The sequence below is a fragment of the Culex quinquefasciatus genome, chromosome 1, assembly GCF_015732765.1.
Source record: "Culex quinquefasciatus strain JHB chromosome 1, VPISU_Cqui_1.0_pri_paternal, whole genome shotgun sequence".
Taxonomy (NCBI): Eukaryota; Metazoa; Arthropoda; class Insecta; order Diptera; family Culicidae; genus Culex; species Culex quinquefasciatus.
The window spans coordinates 125818519-125837444 of record NC_051861.1 but is presented as its reverse complement, the minus strand read 5'-3'; the positions used below and the strand labels follow the sequence as shown (position 1 = coordinate 125837444).

Here is an 18926-nt window from a genome sequence, read left to right as displayed (position 1 = left end):
AGTTTACATGAAATCAATGTATTTTAACGAATATAATGTTTCCAGCCCAAAAGTACGTTGGTAAGTCTAGCAGCGTTGAAGTGTATATGGTTTTTTTATTTAATTTTTTTTTCGCAGATTTAGGTCAAGTATTTGCCAAAGATTTCTTCCCACATGAACCAAGCAACAACAAATTTAAATCACAAAAAATAGGCAAAAAATAATGAAAACAGTACAAAACCTTCAACCAACTGTTTCTACATTTTTAAACAAATTTATATTTTGTGTGTATGTTTCAAGTTTATTAATCCTATGACAATTCACCTTAAGAGGATATTAGTTTAAAGAAAAGAAAATCTTCAAAAAATTTTTACATACATTCCATGCTTTTTTTACATATTCTTATAGTGAAATTTTGTTTTTTAACTAACTAAAATAGTAATATTATGTTTGATTCTGAAAAGATTGTAAATTGGAGGTAAATTGAGAATTTTCCCAACAAATTTGATCGTTCACATCACTTTTTTTTATTATAAATGAATTTTACCATGGGTAAATCACTGGAAAATCCATGTAAAAAAATATGAAATAAAAACAAATTGATTTGTAACCAGAAACAAATCACATCCAATCAATCAGTTCTTCCAACGTGTTGAGTTACCTATATAAAACGCATCGCATTTTTTGCAACCCACAAGCAGTACTAGAAAGAGTCACAGTCATGCAGTTCCAAATTTTGGCCTTTTTCGTGGTGATGCTCCTGGCAGCACTGGCCAGTGCGGCCAGCCCGGTAAGCTTTGTTGCCCGAGTAGTTGGGAGTCAAACTTTAAATTTGAAACACTTTGAATTATTTCAGGACAACATTTCCAAGAGAGATGCCCCAAAACGGATGTCATCAAGTAAGTGAAATTAAAAACCATTTTTTGTTGTTTTAAAAAACACATTTTTAACAATTTTACAGTTGAAAAACGAGAGGCTCCATTGATGGGTTTTCCCCCGCATATAAGTAAGTTATAACAAATTTGATCAAATTAAATCATCAAATATTTATTTTAAATATATTTTTTTCGGTTTGATTGTTAACATTATCAGTGCAAGGTTAAGTAAGTATCTTTTAAAATATGTTGCTAGCAATAAACGGTCCTTGAAACAAGATCAGATTTTTTTTCTATTTTTTATGATGACATAGCAACACAAAATTGATACTCAAACTTCTCGCAATAAAGTTATGCAACTTTTAACAACCACAAAACAGAACGAATCACTTATCGAATTCAAGTCAAGCGGAAAAATCAATTAGATTTTCCAACTCGATCCCGACCAATGAAAGTCCCTATAAAAGGTTCCAGTTCCAGTCGAATCAATTACGGTTCGCCAAAATGAAGCCAACTCTTGCCGTAACAATCGTCGTCGCGCTCTCAGCATTCGTTCTGATGAGCTTCTGTGAAGCAAGGACTTTGGTGAGAAAAAAAACTCTCATTTTTTGGATTTTTTAAATTCAAAAAACTTCTAGGAGAATGCAGGTCCAACCTTCGCCAAGCGAGCTGAAATTGTTCAAACATTGAAATTGAAGTCCGATGATGGTGCTCTCGGTCTTGGTCGAAAGGACATCAACTGTAAGTTTGTGAGAAATTAATTTTTATTAATTCCTGTTTTTGAAGAACTTTTTTTAATCTTTCTTATCACAGGGCCTAAAATAATTGCCACGATTGGTAAGTGAATGAGATTTGTATTGTGCATTAAAAATTTTCACTCTTTTTCTTCTCTTGCCCTACAAACATTGCGGTTCAGTTGAAGCAATCCTTGGTTAGTATAACATTTGGCGGAAAATTCGCACATCACCTTCAAAAAAAAAACTACATGGAACATTCAAAATAACTTACAGGAAAATCTAAAGAGCTCCAGAAAATAAAACCACAAAAGCCATCGCGAGTTCCAACGCGAAAGCCAAAGTCAAAGGCATTTCCAGGGGCCGTTCCTCTGCTTCCTCTATATCAATTGGATCTCGACTAAGTGAGTAAAAATAGGCGAATTAGGGTGCAGTAAAACAATTGATGAGAATAAATTTTGAATAATAAAAATATGACGCAATTCGAATATTTGTTTTTTTTTTTTAATTTTATTATAATATGACAATTTTTGAAAAAACTTTGAAAAATATTTGCAACGGCCTTATTACTTAAAAATTAAATTTTCATTGAAAAAGCTTATAATCAGCTAAAAAAAATGTCTAAAGGTTGACAAAATTTCACACAACTTTCACTATTTAACATTGAAAATGTGATCAATGCCTTCCAAGATATCATCGATTGTAAAAACGTGTGGGTACGTTTTTAATTTGCGGAACTTACGCTCTGGCTGCCGACGACTCCAAGTAGAACTGCTGGTGCTGATCCCGGGTGACTGCTGGAGACTGCTGGCTGCTGGAGACTGCTCGTTCCAATACGAGGATGAGGAGTTCTCAAATGACTGAAGTAAAACAGTTGTTTTTGGGAGTGATCTCCGAACTTAACTTTTATTTGGAAAATTTTACAATATAACATTAAGCCTACGTGTTACACTACTGAAGTATATAGTTTAAATTATTGATCAGCATAAGAGTAAGCGGGACGGATTAATCAGATTTACACACTTCCTTCCTTGTCACGTAATCCTTTTAACTACCTCGCCACATGGTGTCTACCTTCTCACTAATCTCATTAACCCTTTGATATTTCCTTTGTTCTTGGTAGCCCCCCTGTGGTCAGGTGAATCTACCTGGTATTTCCTATGAGAATAAATCTTATTGAAATGTCCGGTTTGAAGATATTTCCGGATCTTTATAAATGTTCACTACGCGTCTACATTCCGGGACCCGTAAATCATCCTATGGTTTACAAAATAAAATATTACAGATGCGTCTCTAAATTTATGTTGATCCGTGCTTGTTCTCTTGTTTTGTTACATTTAATCTTCCTGTATATCATTATCCATGTCATGGGATTAAATATTAGTATACATACATAACTCATCATGATTATTCCAGAAAAGAATGATGAAATGCGACAAAAACCTATAATATATGATGATTCAAAATCGAGTATATAATGTTCTGGGCCTTTTCAACTACATTTAATGCTTCTAATCGATATCCTTGTTGGTCTGTTTGATGGCCGTCTAATAGTCTATGAAGCACATTTGAGGCAACGCGTTTGTCTACCTGATTATAAATCATGTTTTTCATTTTCTCTACACTGTCATAGTCATAAACACCGCTTTCCATTAAGTTTGGTAAAGGAGTGTATTTCCAAGCTGTGACTATTTCTGTTGAAATTTTAGACGGTGCTACCGTTTCTCTAAATTTGTTATCTACTGTGTACCATTTCCTCCAATGCGAAATTTTGCAGGCAGTATTGGTGTACAATCAATTTGATTTCCACGATTTTGTAAAATTCTTGTTACTGGTGCAATGAACATGGATTTATTATTATAAAATACTGGAATCTCTTGGTAACAGTTATCCTCAAACCGGGGTGTTACGTATACAGGTTTGCATTCGAGTACATGTAATACTTCCCTGCTGCTACTGCTGTATATCCTGATCGTCTTATAATGCTTGAGACGAATTCAGCTGGATTAATTCTTGCTAATGTTAGTTTTGTTTCTAGTAAAGATTTGTCGACTTTACACATCTCTGTCATTACAGTATTGTACAACTCCGTCATACTTTGTCCGAAGTAGTTTTCTACGAACGTAATTTTTGAGTTGAAATATGTAAAGAGATCAAAATTTCTTCCCACCACGTTTGATTTCGTGAATGGGGAATCTCCAACAGATGTTTCTAAAAGAATAATGCGGGGGTGATCAGTGGTATACCCTATTCTTCCACAGATTCTCGTTACATCTTTGGTGCGTATCGAGAACAAATGAGTGGACGTAATAGTACTATACATTGGGTTTGATTTTTCGTTATTCACGGTTTTGTTAACTACCCTTCAAACAAAACTTCAAATTCAGTTTCTTCGCATTTTTATTGAATTCTATGTCCCATGTTAAGTACCCATCTTCTGCATCCAGACATTTTCCTTGGCTGTACGTGCAGGTTAAACCATTTCTCAAATGAATAATATCATTTTCTGAATCTACTACTGCTGTATAATCGCGTAGAGTAATTTCATATTGATAGTAAACCAGAGCGTCTTCCCAGGTGTAAAGATGAGTTTTATAAGTCCCACCTCTGCAACTGCTACCGGAAAGTGTTCCAACGATCAACTCTTCCCCTCTAGTGGTAGCATTGCGTTTTAATTCGTGAAGGTGGAAGTCATACGCTAATTTGATTGTTCCCAGTTGTTGTGAATATCTACATTCCTCTGAAGTAAAATCTTTAACTATGTATTCATACCCTTTGTAATAATCCGATGTGTGCGAATGCATCCCACAATGCCTAATTTTTCTTTGTATTATAACTTTACATTGAAAAACTTTTGTCTCCTTGTTCACCTTTTTTTGTAACACCTGAATATATATTTCCTGTGTTGACAGATTAGTTGTCGGTGGTAAACATGAAGCCACGTCCAAGAGAGAGTAGCTAGTTAAATTTACCTCAGGATTGCTGCAATCATATGCAATTAATCCAGATCCTTGAAATCCAAGGGATTTTCCAAGGAATAAACATATAAAATACAACGTTGTTAAATGTTCATCCAGGTGCAGGGTCTAATAATTTTCCTCCTCTTTGGTTTAGGGTCGGATGCAGATAACCTTGAAGCTAATTTTTTAACTTCATCTATGTCTACTTGTTTTCTTATACCCCAGTTGGCTTTTGGTTTTTCAATAACCTTCATATAGCCTACAAAATGTACTGGGTTTTGTTCTTGTATATTTTTAGTTTGTTTTTCAGTTTCCTTAGGTTTAGATGGTTCCAAAACATCTAAAACTGCTAATTTCACGACTGGTCTAGTATATTCACCATTAGCGGTTTTTACCACTGCTGATCTTACATTACCGTCTTTGCCAGTATGAATTTTTATTATCATTCCCTTTTTCCATTTGGCTTTCTGATTGTCGTCTGCTATAAGTGCTATATCGCCAACTTTCACATTTTTTACAACCTTTGACCATTTTGATCGTTTTGCCTGAGTGGGCAGGTACTCGTGTAACCACCTGTCCCAATAATTCTTTGCTAAGAGTTGTACTCTTTTCCATTGTTGCCTTGAGGCTTCGGCTTTAGAAACATCGTTTAGTGACGTCTCAGTACTTCCTGCACATCCCATTAAGAAATGATGCGGGGTAATAGGTTCGTCATCCGTTGCATCTAACGATATAGATGTAAGTGGTCTGCAGTTTATAATAAATTCAATTTCAGTGAGGAGTGCTCTAAGCGTATGTTCAGGCATAGTATCGCTAGGAAGCAAGGACTTAATTTCTCTTACCATTCGTTCCCATGCTCCTCCAAAATGAGGGGATAATGGAGGATTGAAGGTCCAAACGATCCCGTCAGACGCAAGCCTATAGCGAATTTTCTTTAACTCATTATCTGCACCTACAAAGTTGGTGCCATTGTCGCTATACAAGAACTTTATCTTCCCCCGTCTGCTTTGAACGGAGTTTAAACAGACCAAAAAGGCGTCTGCACTTAGATCGTGAGCAACTTCCAAATAAACTGCTCTTGTCGTCATACATGTAAAAACGACTCCCCATCTTTTTTCGGTCCTTCTACCTATTGAGACATTGTAAGGACCAAAATAATCTACTCCTGTATGCGTAAATGGTTTTACGTACGGTTGAGTTCGGCATTCAGGTAAAGGCGCCATTTGTGGAACGTAAGCCTTCGCCTTATTGTTTTTGCAATATTGGCATCTATTGACAACTTTATTCATAGCTGCTTTTATCTGAATTATATGGTATTTCAATCTCACTGCAGCGATTGCAACATCTCTCTTTTTATGGTAAAAGATTTCGTGATGTTTTTTCAAAATGAGTTGTGAAACATAATGAGCTTTAGGCAAAATATATGGTTGCCTAGCTCCATATGGTAAGCATTTAACATTGACATACCGAGTGTTTGAAACCAGTGCGCCATTTTTATCTAAGATTGGTGTTAGTGGTTTAATATTACTCTCTTCTTCGATTCTATTTTTAGTTGTCAAGTCCAACACTTCATCGCTAAACGATTCCCATTGTGCCTTCTTGATAAGGATTATTTCTGCCTTTTCCATATCAAAAGCTGTAATATTTTTATCAAATGTTGTCTGTTTTGATTTATGTTTTAACCACTCTATGTATTTCATTACTATACATACCGACCTTTTTAAACGGGTCCAATCAGAGCACCATTCAATGTTCAACCAATCAAAATTTGGTTTATCTATAGCTGCTATGGTAAAAATAGGTCGCAATTCCTCATGGCTTAGATCTGGGGAACCTTTATCTCCAATTTTCCAAAGGTTATCGTAAGTTTTCAAGAAATCTGGACCGGAAACCCATTTTGATTGTGTTGTTATCATTTTAGTTCCTTCGTCTGCGGGATTGTTGGCTGTATCAATGTATTGCCATTGAGACTCTACTGTGGTGTCTAAGATTTCACTTATTCTGTATTGCACAAATTGCTTATATTTCCTGACTTCAGATTTTATCCAGCTTAGAACTGTTTTTGAGTCGGACCAATGAGTTATTGTATTAATTTCCAACCGTATTTCCTTTTGCACAGTATTTGTTAGTCTTGTTCCTAATACGGCAGCTTGTAGTTCCAAACGAGGTATTGACATAATTTTTGTAGGGGCAACCTTTGATTTACCTGCTACTATTGTCAAATCAATTCCCTTATCATGTATAGTTCTGATATAGATGACGGTAGCGTACGCTCTTGCTGACGCATCACAAAATACGTGAAGTTCTCTTTTGATAATATTCTTTGCATATGAATAACATCTAGGAATTCTAAGGTTGTTTAGTGTAGATAATAGTTTTAACCACGTAGACCAATCTTCTTTTACTGAATCTGGAATTTTATCATCCCACTCTATTCCAACACGCCAAAGGTCTTGCATAATGATCTTTGAGTGTATCGTTATGTGTGCAATCAAACCTAGGGGATCGTAAATGCTCATAACAAACGACAATAACTGTCGTTTTGTAGGATCTTGTATCTCATCAAATTTGGCGGTTATTTTAAATTTATAATTGTCTTTATCCGTATTCCAGTACATGCCGAGTACTTTTTCAAAAACGTTCTCGTCCATGTCTAATTTGATTTCGTTCAATGCAGTTATTCTATCGCTGGGTAAATTTGCCAACAATGATTTTGAGTTTGAGATAAAATTTCTCATCTTAAAGTGTGCTTTGTCGTGGATTTTTATCACATCTAACACAATCTTTGTTGCCTTGTTTAAATCGTTGAAACTGTCTAGATAATCATCCACGTAATGATTTTTAAAATAGCTTCAACTGCCTCTGGACAAGTGTTCAAAAATTGTTTTGCGTTAGTGTTTTTACGTATTGTGCACAGGCTGGAGAACAAGTGGCACCAAAGGTCATTACTTGCATTTCATAGATGTCTAAACGTTCATTAGGATTTTTTCGAGAAACAATTCTTTGAGAGTTTCTATCCTCCTTACGAATTCCCACCTGATGAAACATCTCCTGTATATCACCGGATACAGCTATTGGTTCCTCCCTAAAGCGCATTTTAATTCCTAGAGATGATTCGGTCATATCGGGCCCAGATAACAACTGAGAATTTAATGAAATACCGTTAATTTTAGCCGCCGCATCGAAGACCAATCTTCGTTTTGGGGGTTCTTTGTTTTTATTTTCAATTATGAAGTGGGGCAGATAAAAGGTTCTCGGAAGTTCCGTTACTGATTCTTGTGGGCTTAACTTTCTCAGGTAACCTTTACCCAAATATTCATCTATTTTATTGTTATACCATTCCTTCAATGAAGGATCCTTAGCGCTCTTCTTTTCTAAAAGGAGGAATCTATTAAGAGCTGTTTTGAAGCTATTAGGAAGATTAACATTGTCATCCTTCCATAATAGACCAATTTCATATCCCTTTTCTGTTGGTACTAATGTTTTGCCCATTATTTGTAAGGCACGTTCATCTGATTTAGAAATAAGAACGTTTTCGGGAACTTTTACTCCCAAAGATTCAACCGAAAAGAATTTGGACATCATTTCTTTAATTGATTGCTCATCATCTATGTCTTCTGAAATTACAAATAAATGTTCGTTGTTGTTATGGGCGTCATGTTTACTATTGCCATATAATACCCACCCTAACTTAGTCAATTTTGCTACAGGTTCAGAAAATTGTCCTGATATTTCTTTTTCCCCTTTGAACAAGTAAGCGTGAGGCAAACCCAATAGTATTGTAGGTGTTGCATTTTCATATGATTCTAATTGAACATCTTTTAAATACGAGAACTGCTTTCTAAGACAGTTAATGTCTAGAGATTGTGTTGGAAGTTTTAAATTCTCGATAGTGCGTAGATCTTTAATGTTAAATCTATTATTGTTGGAAGATTTGATGCTTATTTGCACTGACATGCTTTTGGAGTCCTCTTGGGTATCTCCATTTGTCCATGCTAATGTCATTGGTTTAAATACTCCCTTAACCTGGAGTTGCTCTGCAGTATCAGCATTTATGAGACTTACTGATGAGCCGGAATCAAGAAAAGCAAAGGTTTCAACTTTATTGTTACCATTTATCAACGTTATTGGAACAATTTGATAAAAGACCTTGTTGTACCTTTTAACATGACAGTTTACTGTATGTTCTGTTGATACCCTTCCTGATCCAGAATCTGGTTTGTTTCCATGAAGCATCCTATTATGCTTACTTTTGCAATTATTTATATTACAAATTCGAGCAGATCGACATTGTTTTGTTACGTGATTTGCTCCTAAACAAGAGAAGCATAACCTCTTTTCCGTCACAAATTTTTGCTTTTCTTCTGGTGTCATTTTTTTGAATTTAAAGCATTGTATTAGTTTGTGATTATTTAAATTACACTTGATACAGCTAATTTGGCTTGTATCCTGTGTGTAAAGAATTCGTTCTGATTTAGTTCTTGAATTTGAACTATCAGAATCGACTAATTTTGCAATGGCTACCTTTTCTTTTGGTTTTAGAAAAGTGTAAAAATCTTTTATCGTTGGAGCTTTATAAGGATTGGTAGGTGATGATAGCGTTTTTTCTTCGTTTATATTATCTAACCATTGGTTCTGAAGACCAGATGGAAGTTTTTTCATTAGATCCCGAACTAGTCGAGGATCGTTTAAATATTCTTCATGATGAAGACTCTCCATATTAATAACCAAATCTCCGATGGCTGATATAAAGTCAACCATGGATTTTGGGTTATCATAACTCGGGTTGCGAATTTTTATAATATCGTTCATTAATCCGTTGTAAATTTGTTCAATACTCCCAAATCGCTCTTCTAGAACGTTCATAATTTTGCTGACGTTACTAGAATCCGATAAAAGGAGTTGACTCTAAGTAGGGCTTCTCCTTTTAAACATTTTTCAAGCCGGTTTAAGTTCTCTATGTCAGAGAAATTACCAAGCTTGGTGGTTTCAAAAAAAGTTTGTTTAAATTTTGGCCAATCTTTAAAAGAGCCGTTGAATTTTGGCAAGTCTATTAAAGTTTGCCTAAATAAAAATGAATCTGCAGTTCTTGGTTGAACTGACAGTCCTTCTAATTTATTGACTATGCCTTGTAAAAACTGGCAAGTCAATATATCTTTGTTTTCTGTTGAGGGTTTAGTTGAAACATCCTCAATACTTTTTTCTAATTGTTTGACCTTTTGGTCAAAACTTTGTAAAGTCTTGGCAACTGCATCACACTTGATGCAGTGCCAGTTTTCATTCTTATTTGGCATACGGCCAAGTCCTACACATTGCAGGTGGAAGAACCGATCACAATGACTGCACATTAGCATGTGCTGATCATCAAGATTGGTGCAACTCCTGCACCTACCATTTGGATTCACTATGAATTTGTGATCCATATTTCTAAATACCTTATGTTCGATGATGCTTCGTCGATCCTTGATGCTCGATGTTGCTTTGTCGATGTTGATGCTTGATGTTGCTTCGTCGATTCTTGATGCTCGATGTTGCTTTGTCGATGTTGATGCTCGATGTTGCTTCTTGATGTTCGACCTCGCTGTGTTACTTCTTATATTTTTTTTTTTATCACTCGCTTTGCACTAAATCTGCTTTGCAATCTTACAGTTTTTATTCCTTTATTATATATATTTTTTTTTTTATTTATATATGTGTTTCTAGTCTTCCTTTAACCACTCACTTCACTTCTTGAAATCACCTATCTATTAAAAGGTTTTTTTTTTTTACTATCTTTGGTGATTTTCTGCAACCAAGCGGATCTCTGAATTTTCATCCAGTCTTCCCTTTACTTGAAGTAAAGTTTTAATGTTGAATCACCTATTAAAAGGTTCTTCTTACTTTCTTCTTCTTCTGGGTTCTTTCCCAGGATTTCACGGTGTTCTTCTGGACTATTGTCCAGGATTATTCACTATTGACGATAACTCGTCTACACTATCTGAGCCTGACACTGCTCACACTTGGTCACTTGACCGCTCTAGAGCGTCGGAGACGCTTTTACACTCTTGACGATAATTCGTCTGCACTAACTGAGCCTGACACTGCTCACACTTGATCACTTGTCCGCTCTATAGCGTCGGACACGCTTTTACTTACGATTACGATCAGATTTCGACTGACCGGAAGCTCGGAGTCCTCAGTGCTTGATTCCGACAAGCACTTCTCCTAATCCTCTCTGGAGCCACCATGTAAAAACGTGTGGGTACGTTTTTAATTTGCGGAACTTACGCTCTGGCTGCCGACGACTCCAAGTAGAACTGCTGGTGCTGATCCCGGGTGACTGCTGGAGACTGCTGGCTGCTGGAGACTGCTCGTTCCAATACGAGGATGAGGAGTTCTCAAATGACTGAAGTAAAACAGTTGTTTTTGGGAGTGATCTCCGAACTTAACTTTTATTTGGAAAATTTTACAATATAACATTAAGCCTACGTGTTACACTACTGAAGTATATAGTTTAAATTATTGATCAGCATAAGAGTAAGCGGGACGGATTAATCAGATTTACACACTTCCTTCCTTGTCACGTAATCCTTTTAACTACCTCGCCACATGGTGTCTACCTTCTCACTAATCTCATTAACCCTTTGATATTTCCTTTGTTCTTGGTAGCCCCCCTGTGGTCAGGTGAATCTACCTGGTATTTCCTATGAGAATAAATCTTATTGAAATGTCCGGTTTGAAGATATTTCCGGATCTTTATAAATGTTCACTACGCGTCTACATCGATTGAAAGTGATGGTCAGTTGGGTAGAACTTACACCCAAAACTGGGCAGCGCTAGTCCGAGAGAATAGTGGCCTCGAGACGAGAGAATAGTGGTACCATTCACGGACACAGAGAACACAGCTCAAGATGGACGATTGTTCTCTCTTCATTTGCAAAAAAAAGTTCATCCGTCAAAACAAAAAAAAATCAAACGTGTCGACTACGGGAATCGAACCATAGACCTTTGACATACTAACCCAATGACTTAACTGTCTCGGCCATCACAGCTGGGTGACTGAGAAGTGGTCAGATGTCGATGTATGTGACACTAGTTGGAGATTTGTTATATCATTTAACGTATGAACTTATATTTTTATGGTGGTGTGACTTGGTAGCATTATTCTCTCGATTTTGGCGCTGAGACCTCAAGAAATTTTGAGGGAACGATTCTCTCCACTCGGAATTGTGGGTGTAGAAAAAAAAGCTTGGTAATTTTCATTCTTTGCCAAGTAATTTCAGCAACCGAAGGTCGGATCAACATTGTAGCAGCACATCCAATTTTTTTTTTCAAAGATGTTATCCATCTTTGGGACATTTAATAATTTAATCTGAAAATTACTATAACTCAAAAAAACGGTGCACTTTTTCAAAATGTTACAAACAAACTTTACGTTTTAGAATTCAGTTTTAAATCTAAAATTGTTTTTGTTTTTTTTTTTTCAAAAACTATAGCTTGGTCGAAAATAAAACTTCTGCGATACCCTTTAAAGTTGGCACCTTTTGTCTTCTAGAACAATTTTTTTAATCGAATGGAGTAAATTTAGTCAAAATCGAGTTTTTGTAATAAATAGATATTTAAAAAAAGTAAAATTATTTTCTAATTATTTCTAGAATGTAACTATTTATTTTGCATACTCCCAATCATGACCTGCAACTTTGCTGAAGACACCGAATCGATCAGAAAATCCCGAGACAGTGATTTTCGAATGTTTTCACACCACTTTTCTTTGGATAGCCCTCAAATTTGTATGGAGACTTGTATGAAGAAACCAATAAGGCGAAAAATCTTATTTGGGCATTATGATGAAATGAATAATGTTTGATACAAAAATAATTATGGTTTGAAACTTGTTTTTTTGTATGTTTTTTTTTATTTGAAAACATTCAACATTTAGTTTGTAATGGAAAATTGTATTTTTCTTAAACAATAATTTACATTTAAATCACACTTCCCATTCTTTTTTTCTTTCGTGACACGTGCTCCAAGACCATCCAGTTTATTTACCCATAATAGTCCACTGCGAAATATTAACAAAAGTTATGATAAAAACATTAAAATCCGAATGAAAATATTTAAACTCTTACTTGGAGGTCCAGCTCAGTTGCCGACAGTCTCCCGTTTGCCCAAGCCAAAACCATCTTACAAAAGAATTCATAAAAAATATTAAAATATTTAAATATTTAAAAAAATATTGCATTTCTTACATGGAGGTCCAGCTCGTTCGAGGACAGCTTCACGTTTGCCCATGCCAAAACCATCTAACGAAAAAAAAAAATATCAAAACTTCCCAATATTGAAGAATGAATTTCATTTCTTACATGGAGGTCCGCTTCGCTTATCGACAGCAGCTTCTAGACAAAATACAAAAAAAAATATTAAGAGAAAATAAAACCTCCCAAATATAAGCGAGAAAAAATCACCTTGTAGACCCATTACAGCGTCCCGTTTGTTAAAAACTGTATTGTTGGAAGAAAGCACAAAATTAAAAAAAAAACAAAAGTTTAATCATAGACAAATATACATCTTACACGGTGGTGAAGTTGGAGGACGAAGAGCCACCGTCAGTGCTGCCAGCAGCACAACGCCCAAAAATGTCACAATGCTGAACTTCATTTTGCCAATTGATGGTAAAGGTTGAAGCTTGTTAAGTTTTATAGCAAAATTTGCATTTGTTTACGCTTTAATGGATTTTAATTTCAAATCAGTTGAGCATACTGATTTATTTCGGTAGTTATTGAAATTAATCGTGAAAAATCTGGAAAATCGATCTGTACCAAACAAAAAATAAAAGCATTTAAAATTACCATTCCCAGAAAGAAGCCAAGATTTCTGCTATAAAAACGCCATAATCTACTTCAAACTTTATCAACACAGTTGACAACATGAAATTCATCATCGCAACATTCCTGGCTATCGCCCTGCTGGCAGCACTGACCAGTGCCAACGAGGAGGTAAAAAACTTAACTTCAGATTTTATTTAATATTAACAAAAAAAGAAATCCTAATAAATATTTACGGTGCAAAATAGTAAAAAAGCAAAAAAAATGTTAAAAACTAAAGTGTTTTTGGATTTTAAAAGTTAAAAGGTAGATCACAATGCAACTACTTTCTTTTCAGCTTTTTTAAAAACTTTTTTCCAGTAAACTCACCGAGTAAGTAGCATTGTATTTTTACAAAAAAAATACTACTGATTTTTAATTTCTTCTAGAGATTTCTCCTGTCCTTTAACAACCACATCAAGGACAAAGAAAGGCGGCAATCATTAGGGATTCGCAATATTTCTGATTGATTTGTTGCTCAGGCCTTATTTCTTCTACAACTGTGTTAAATATCAAATCAAAAATTGATATAAAAAAAAATCTAACAAATCTTACGGAAAACTCATTTAATTGCGCTGTTGTGTCTTGCTGAGAATTTTTGAAAAAAAAAAAGAAATAATATAAAGGATTCAAATAAAACAAATTGTTTCTCTAATAAACAAATTCACAGGAATCACAATTGCAAGTCTTCTTCTTGGATGCTGTTTTCAAGTTCAACTAAACTAGATCATAGGATTTTTTTTTTTATTTCGTTAATTACCTATTTTGAGATGTTAAATTTTTGTATCATTTTTTTATAAAAGAAGATAGGCGTTTGGAAATAGCTAAAAAAAAATCCGTGTAAAATCGCATGCAAAACCATGCGCATCACCTTTGTGGGAAAAAAGCACGTAATATTGTATGAGAAAACGTGTGCACAAAAAGTATGTACGCAAGAAAAAAAAAGAAAAAGGATTTTGCACACTCCAAAAACAACATCTCTCTAGTGAGAGTAATCTTCAGATTACCAAGTCCGCGCCCCAACCCTCTCGGCTATCTCGCAGCTGTGAAATTGTCTGGATCAACACCGATTTAGCTGTATGTATACAGCTACACCGTATTACAGTAAATGCTGTATACGACGTAGGAGAAACCTATCGCTACATTGGCGTTGAACCAACCGTTATTAAGACGGTGAGAGGTTGGGGCGCGGACTTGGTAATCTGGAGATTACTCTCACTAGAGAGATGTTGTTTTTGGAGTGTGCGAAATCTATTTTTTCTTGCGTACATACTTTTTGTGCACACGTTTTCTCATACAATATTACATGCTTTTTCTCATACAATATTACATGCTTTTTCTCACAAAGGTGATGTGCATGCTTTTGCATGCGATTTTACCATCGGATTTTTTGCTGTGATAGTTTACGTAACATGCTGCAGGAAGGAGTTGTTTTTTCAAAGGCGCTTTAATCTTGTTAACAAATGCGATTTTTTTCGTAAATTCATTGATATCTGTTTCGATGTAGGGGAGATGGGGGTAAGACGGCCACCTCAAGGGAGAAGTATAGGAGTCCATTATAGAAATGACATAAATTGGTTGGTCTAAAAACCAATTTTCAATACTTTTCAGCAATTAAAAAAATTGAAGTCGTATATATATGAAATACGCGGGGTAAAACGGCCACCCATGTGGGGTAAGACGGTCAGTGCTATAAGTTAACTTAATAACTTTGCTAAATCCACCCAAATACCTACATGGTTGGTTGAACAGACATCTCTGAACATCACAACTATTTTAGTTGAAAAAATCAAGTTTCAAATGTGAAGAAAAATGCTGTTTAAAAAATTTCATATTTTGGCTCAGTGAATTTCATATTATTGCGACAACATTTAATGTAAAACTGTGAATTTTTACTACAAAACAAACACAATTTGATGCAAAATAATTAGTTTGTGTGTTTCGATCAGAATAAGTAAATCAAAATTATGTAAACAATATTAATTTAGCGATTTTTATGAATAGTTTGATAGGATTTCATACTATTCAATGAGTTTTGCTATATCACAGTAAAAAATGTTGTCGAAACGGTAGTTTACAGCATTTTGATTAAAAATGAATAGTTCTATTGAAAATGCTTTACCTTATCTACAGATAGGTCCTAATAGTAAAAAAAACGTCAAAAATATAACCTATATCAAATAAAATTTAAAATTACGGGTGGCCGTCTTACCCCCGGAGAAGGTGGCCGTCTTGCCCCCAAATAAATTATTTTTTTAAACATTTTTTGCAAAAAGCCCATTGCATTTATTTAAACTTTTCCGAGGGACCTAATCTAGGGATACTTCAATTTAACATGTAAAAATATTTGAAGACAGGAAAACATAATGTTATCTAACACAAATGCCTAAGTTTTAATTCATGAAAATTACATTTATTTTCAAGTTCAAAAATTATTTGTTTATTTTGAGCTATTTTGTGCTATTTCAAACAATAGGATTGGCAAAGGTGACTCCCTATGCATTGTTTAGCATGAGGAACAGTATTGCTAAACATTTTAGTTATATTCATTAGTATACTTATTAAAACAGTGGGGTGGCCGTCTTACCCCGCCTGGCCGTCTTACCCCCAGCTCCCCTAAAAGGAATAAAATGATACATTTTGCTTAACTTTTTGAAAATTTCTTTTTTTTTATTTGTTAGAGTGCGCTGCCCATGGGGACGCGCAGTCTCGTTTTTTGCATGCTCATTTTCGTTTCATTTGTGTCGCTGTTTATGTGCTTGGGTGAGTGGTTATTATCAATAGATGGAGGGATTTTATTAACCCTCTACATCCCCTTTAGACGGGTTTCGATTTAAAAATTCGCCAAAAATCCATTTTTCAACTAATTTTTGATCTTTTAAAAGCATTGGAAAGAAGAACTCTTTTAATTTGAAAAAAAATTATGCAGTAGAGGGTTAAACGATCATTGTATTGCAGTATTATATTTAACTGATTATATAACAACACTATATTTTACACTAAACACATCTTACAAAACACATAAAAAACTGTAAACTGGAGCGTTTGGTACGGTATGTCCACGCATCCTTACTCCCCTGTAGATTCTGTGAAATGTAATCCGTTCTCAGAATTCTCTCTGCGGTAAACACAGCGCAGTAGGGCTGGTCTCTCTATTTTTTTGCAATACATTTTCGGGTGTTGTACTGAAATTATTAATATTGACAAGAAAAGTGCTTGGGGTGTAATATAATCACAAAAAAAAATCCAGCATGCAGATTAGATTAGAAATTTATTTTTTTATTTATTAATTCCAACATTTAGATAATATTTGAACATTGTAATTTTAAAATTAAACAATAATTTATATAATTCAAATCAAACTTCCAACTTTTTTTCTTTCGCGTTCGCCCATGCCAAAATCATCTAACCAAAAAAAATCGCAAAAATATTAAAATATTGACATAAATTTCATTTCTTAAATGTAGGTCCGTTTCGTTCGACGACAGTCTCCCGTTTTCCCAAGCCAAAGCCATCTAACAAAGAAATTCATGGAAATTTCAAAATATTGAAGATTGAACTAAATTTCTTACATGGTGGTCCAGCTCGTTTAACGACAGCCTCCCGTTTGCCCATACCGAAATCGTCTAACAAAAGAATTGATGAAAATATTTAAAATATCGATGAATAAATTTCATTTCTTACATGGAGGTCCAGCTCGTTTCGCAACAGCCTCCCGTTTACCCCGGCCAAAATCTTCTAAAAAGCATTAATAATAACTTTAAAATTCTAAAGCATTAATTGGTAACAGCAACTTTTGACAAACAAAAAATTAACGTCTAAAATTTGATTAAAAAAGAAGCTCACCATCTAGATCTGGAAATGTTCCCGTTTGCCCATGCCAAAACCATCCAACAAAAAAAATATATATGAAAATTTCAAAACCCCGAAAATTTAATTGCTTTTCTTACATGGAGGTCCATTTCGTTTGACGATAGCGGCTTCTAAATAGTAAAAACACAAAAATAAAAAAAAATATATTTAGAAAAAAAACCTTCCCTACTCAAAGCAAGGAAAAATTACCATTTGGCACCATCACGGCTTCCCGTTTGCCAAAATCTGAATAGTTTGAAGAAAGCAGGTTTTTTTTTTAAAGTTTACAAAATTCAAAAACATGTCAAGGCCTTACGCGGTGGTGAACCAACAATTGCCTCCGTCAGTGCTGCCAGCAGCACAACGCCCAAAAATGTCACAATGCCGAACTTCATTTTGCCAACTGATGGTGAAGTTTGTCAAGCTTGTTAAGTTTTATAGGAGAAATTCGTTGAAAGCTGGTGTTGAATGTTACGTTTTTCACGCTTTAGTGAATTTAAAATTCAAATCGACTTATCAGCGAAGCGCACTGAATTGTTTCGGTAGTTATTTACAGTTTAATCCGTCGTGAATTCTGGAAAATCGATCTGAGCCATAAAAAAACTGATTAGCGTTAAAAATTACCCTTTTTCAGAACCAAGATTTCTGCTATAAAAACGCGCTAACGCAGCTCACACTTTACCAACACAGTTGACAACATGAAGTTCATCATCGCAACATTCCTGGCTATCGCCCTGCTGGCAGCACTGACCAGTGCCAACGAGGAGGTAAAATGAAACTATAATTTAGATTTTATTTATTATTAACAACCATGAAATCCTAATAAAACTTAACGATACACATTTGGTAATATAATTTAACAATCTATTTGAGATAATAAAGGCAAATAGCTATGCAACTACGATTACAAATAATTAGGTACATTTTGTTTCCAGCTCTGAAATATTTTTTTCAGTAAATTCTACTAGTAAGTATGTAAAACAAAAAAAAATCTACTAAACTCTCATATATGCTTCCAGTTTTTCAGAGGAATATTTCAAATGACTTTTATAATCAAATTTTAGAAGACTTGTACACTTTAGGATCGATTGCACTCGCAAACTAAACACCGCGTAAAACTGCAAATAAAAAAGTTTCATATTAAAACAAAACCCTTGGATGTTTTTTTTTTTCAATGTCTAACAAGAATCCGAAGGCATATCCAACCAATCACGCTCGTTTAGCTTGGTGCTATCCTGTAAAAAATCAGAAAAGCTTTAAATTTTATTCAAGTCCACAAGTTTAAGATCAAGCTAAAAAAAATTACAGCATTTTTAAGGTAAATTTACACACTTTTTCTGTCATAAAAGATGTACCAATTCCCAGTTGTAATATTCGCATGATGTTCGCGCGTGTAATATTACACAGCAATGTGTAAATTTGGAAGGCGTAAAATTTACAGGTCGAATGTTACCTGTTCAATGATGTAATTTTATTCAAGTCTACAGTTCAAGTTCAAGCTATAACAAAATTACGGCATTTTTTAGGTAAAATTACACACGTACTAATTCCCAGTTGTAATATTACCATGATGTTCGCGCGTGTAATATTACACAGCAAAAAAAAAATGAGTAAATTTGGAAGGTGTAAAATTTCCAGGTCGAATGTTACCTGTTCAATGATGTAATTTTATTCAAGTCCACA

At 34.7% G+C, this 18926-nt stretch overlaps 2 protein-coding genes and 1 long non-coding RNA gene across 4 annotated transcripts in view; 1 reads left to right on the top strand and 2 right to left on the bottom strand.

Annotated features, from left to right (window-relative positions):
• The window catches only part of LOC6035148 (partitioning defective 3 homolog), a 169232-nt gene that overhangs the window by 63322 nt on the left and 86984 nt on the right, over positions 1–18926 (bottom strand). The gene's annotated exons all lie outside the window — the stretch shown is intronic.
• Positions 1547–1984, top strand: LOC119765447. The gene is made up of 4 exons (XR_005276737.1): positions 1547–1595; positions 1668–1691; positions 1771–1785; positions 1865–1984. It is a non-coding gene; the product is annotated as an uncharacterized LOC119765447 (long non-coding RNA).
• On the bottom strand, positions 12495–17736 carry LOC119765445. 2 transcript variants are annotated; one of them, XM_038249302.1, is made up of 9 exons: positions 17560–17736; positions 17454–17489; positions 17342–17374; positions 17238–17246; positions 17076–17129; positions 16964–17017; positions 12777–12830; positions 12657–12710; positions 12495–12589 (listed from the first exon to the last, which is right to left on the bottom strand). In XM_038249302.1, the coding sequence occupies exons 1-8, from the start codon at positions 17636–17638 to the stop codon at positions 12670–12672; spliced, it is 360 nt and encodes a 119-aa protein (XP_038105230.1). In that variant the 5' UTR covers positions 17639–17736; the 3' UTR covers positions 12495–12589; positions 12657–12669. The 2 variants fall into 2 exon arrangements, with proteins under 2 accessions (XP_038105230.1, XP_038105231.1); XM_038249303.1 differs by lacking the exons at positions 12495–12589; positions 12657–12710; positions 12777–12830 and adding an exon at positions 16685–16906 and having other exon boundaries at positions 17560–17735.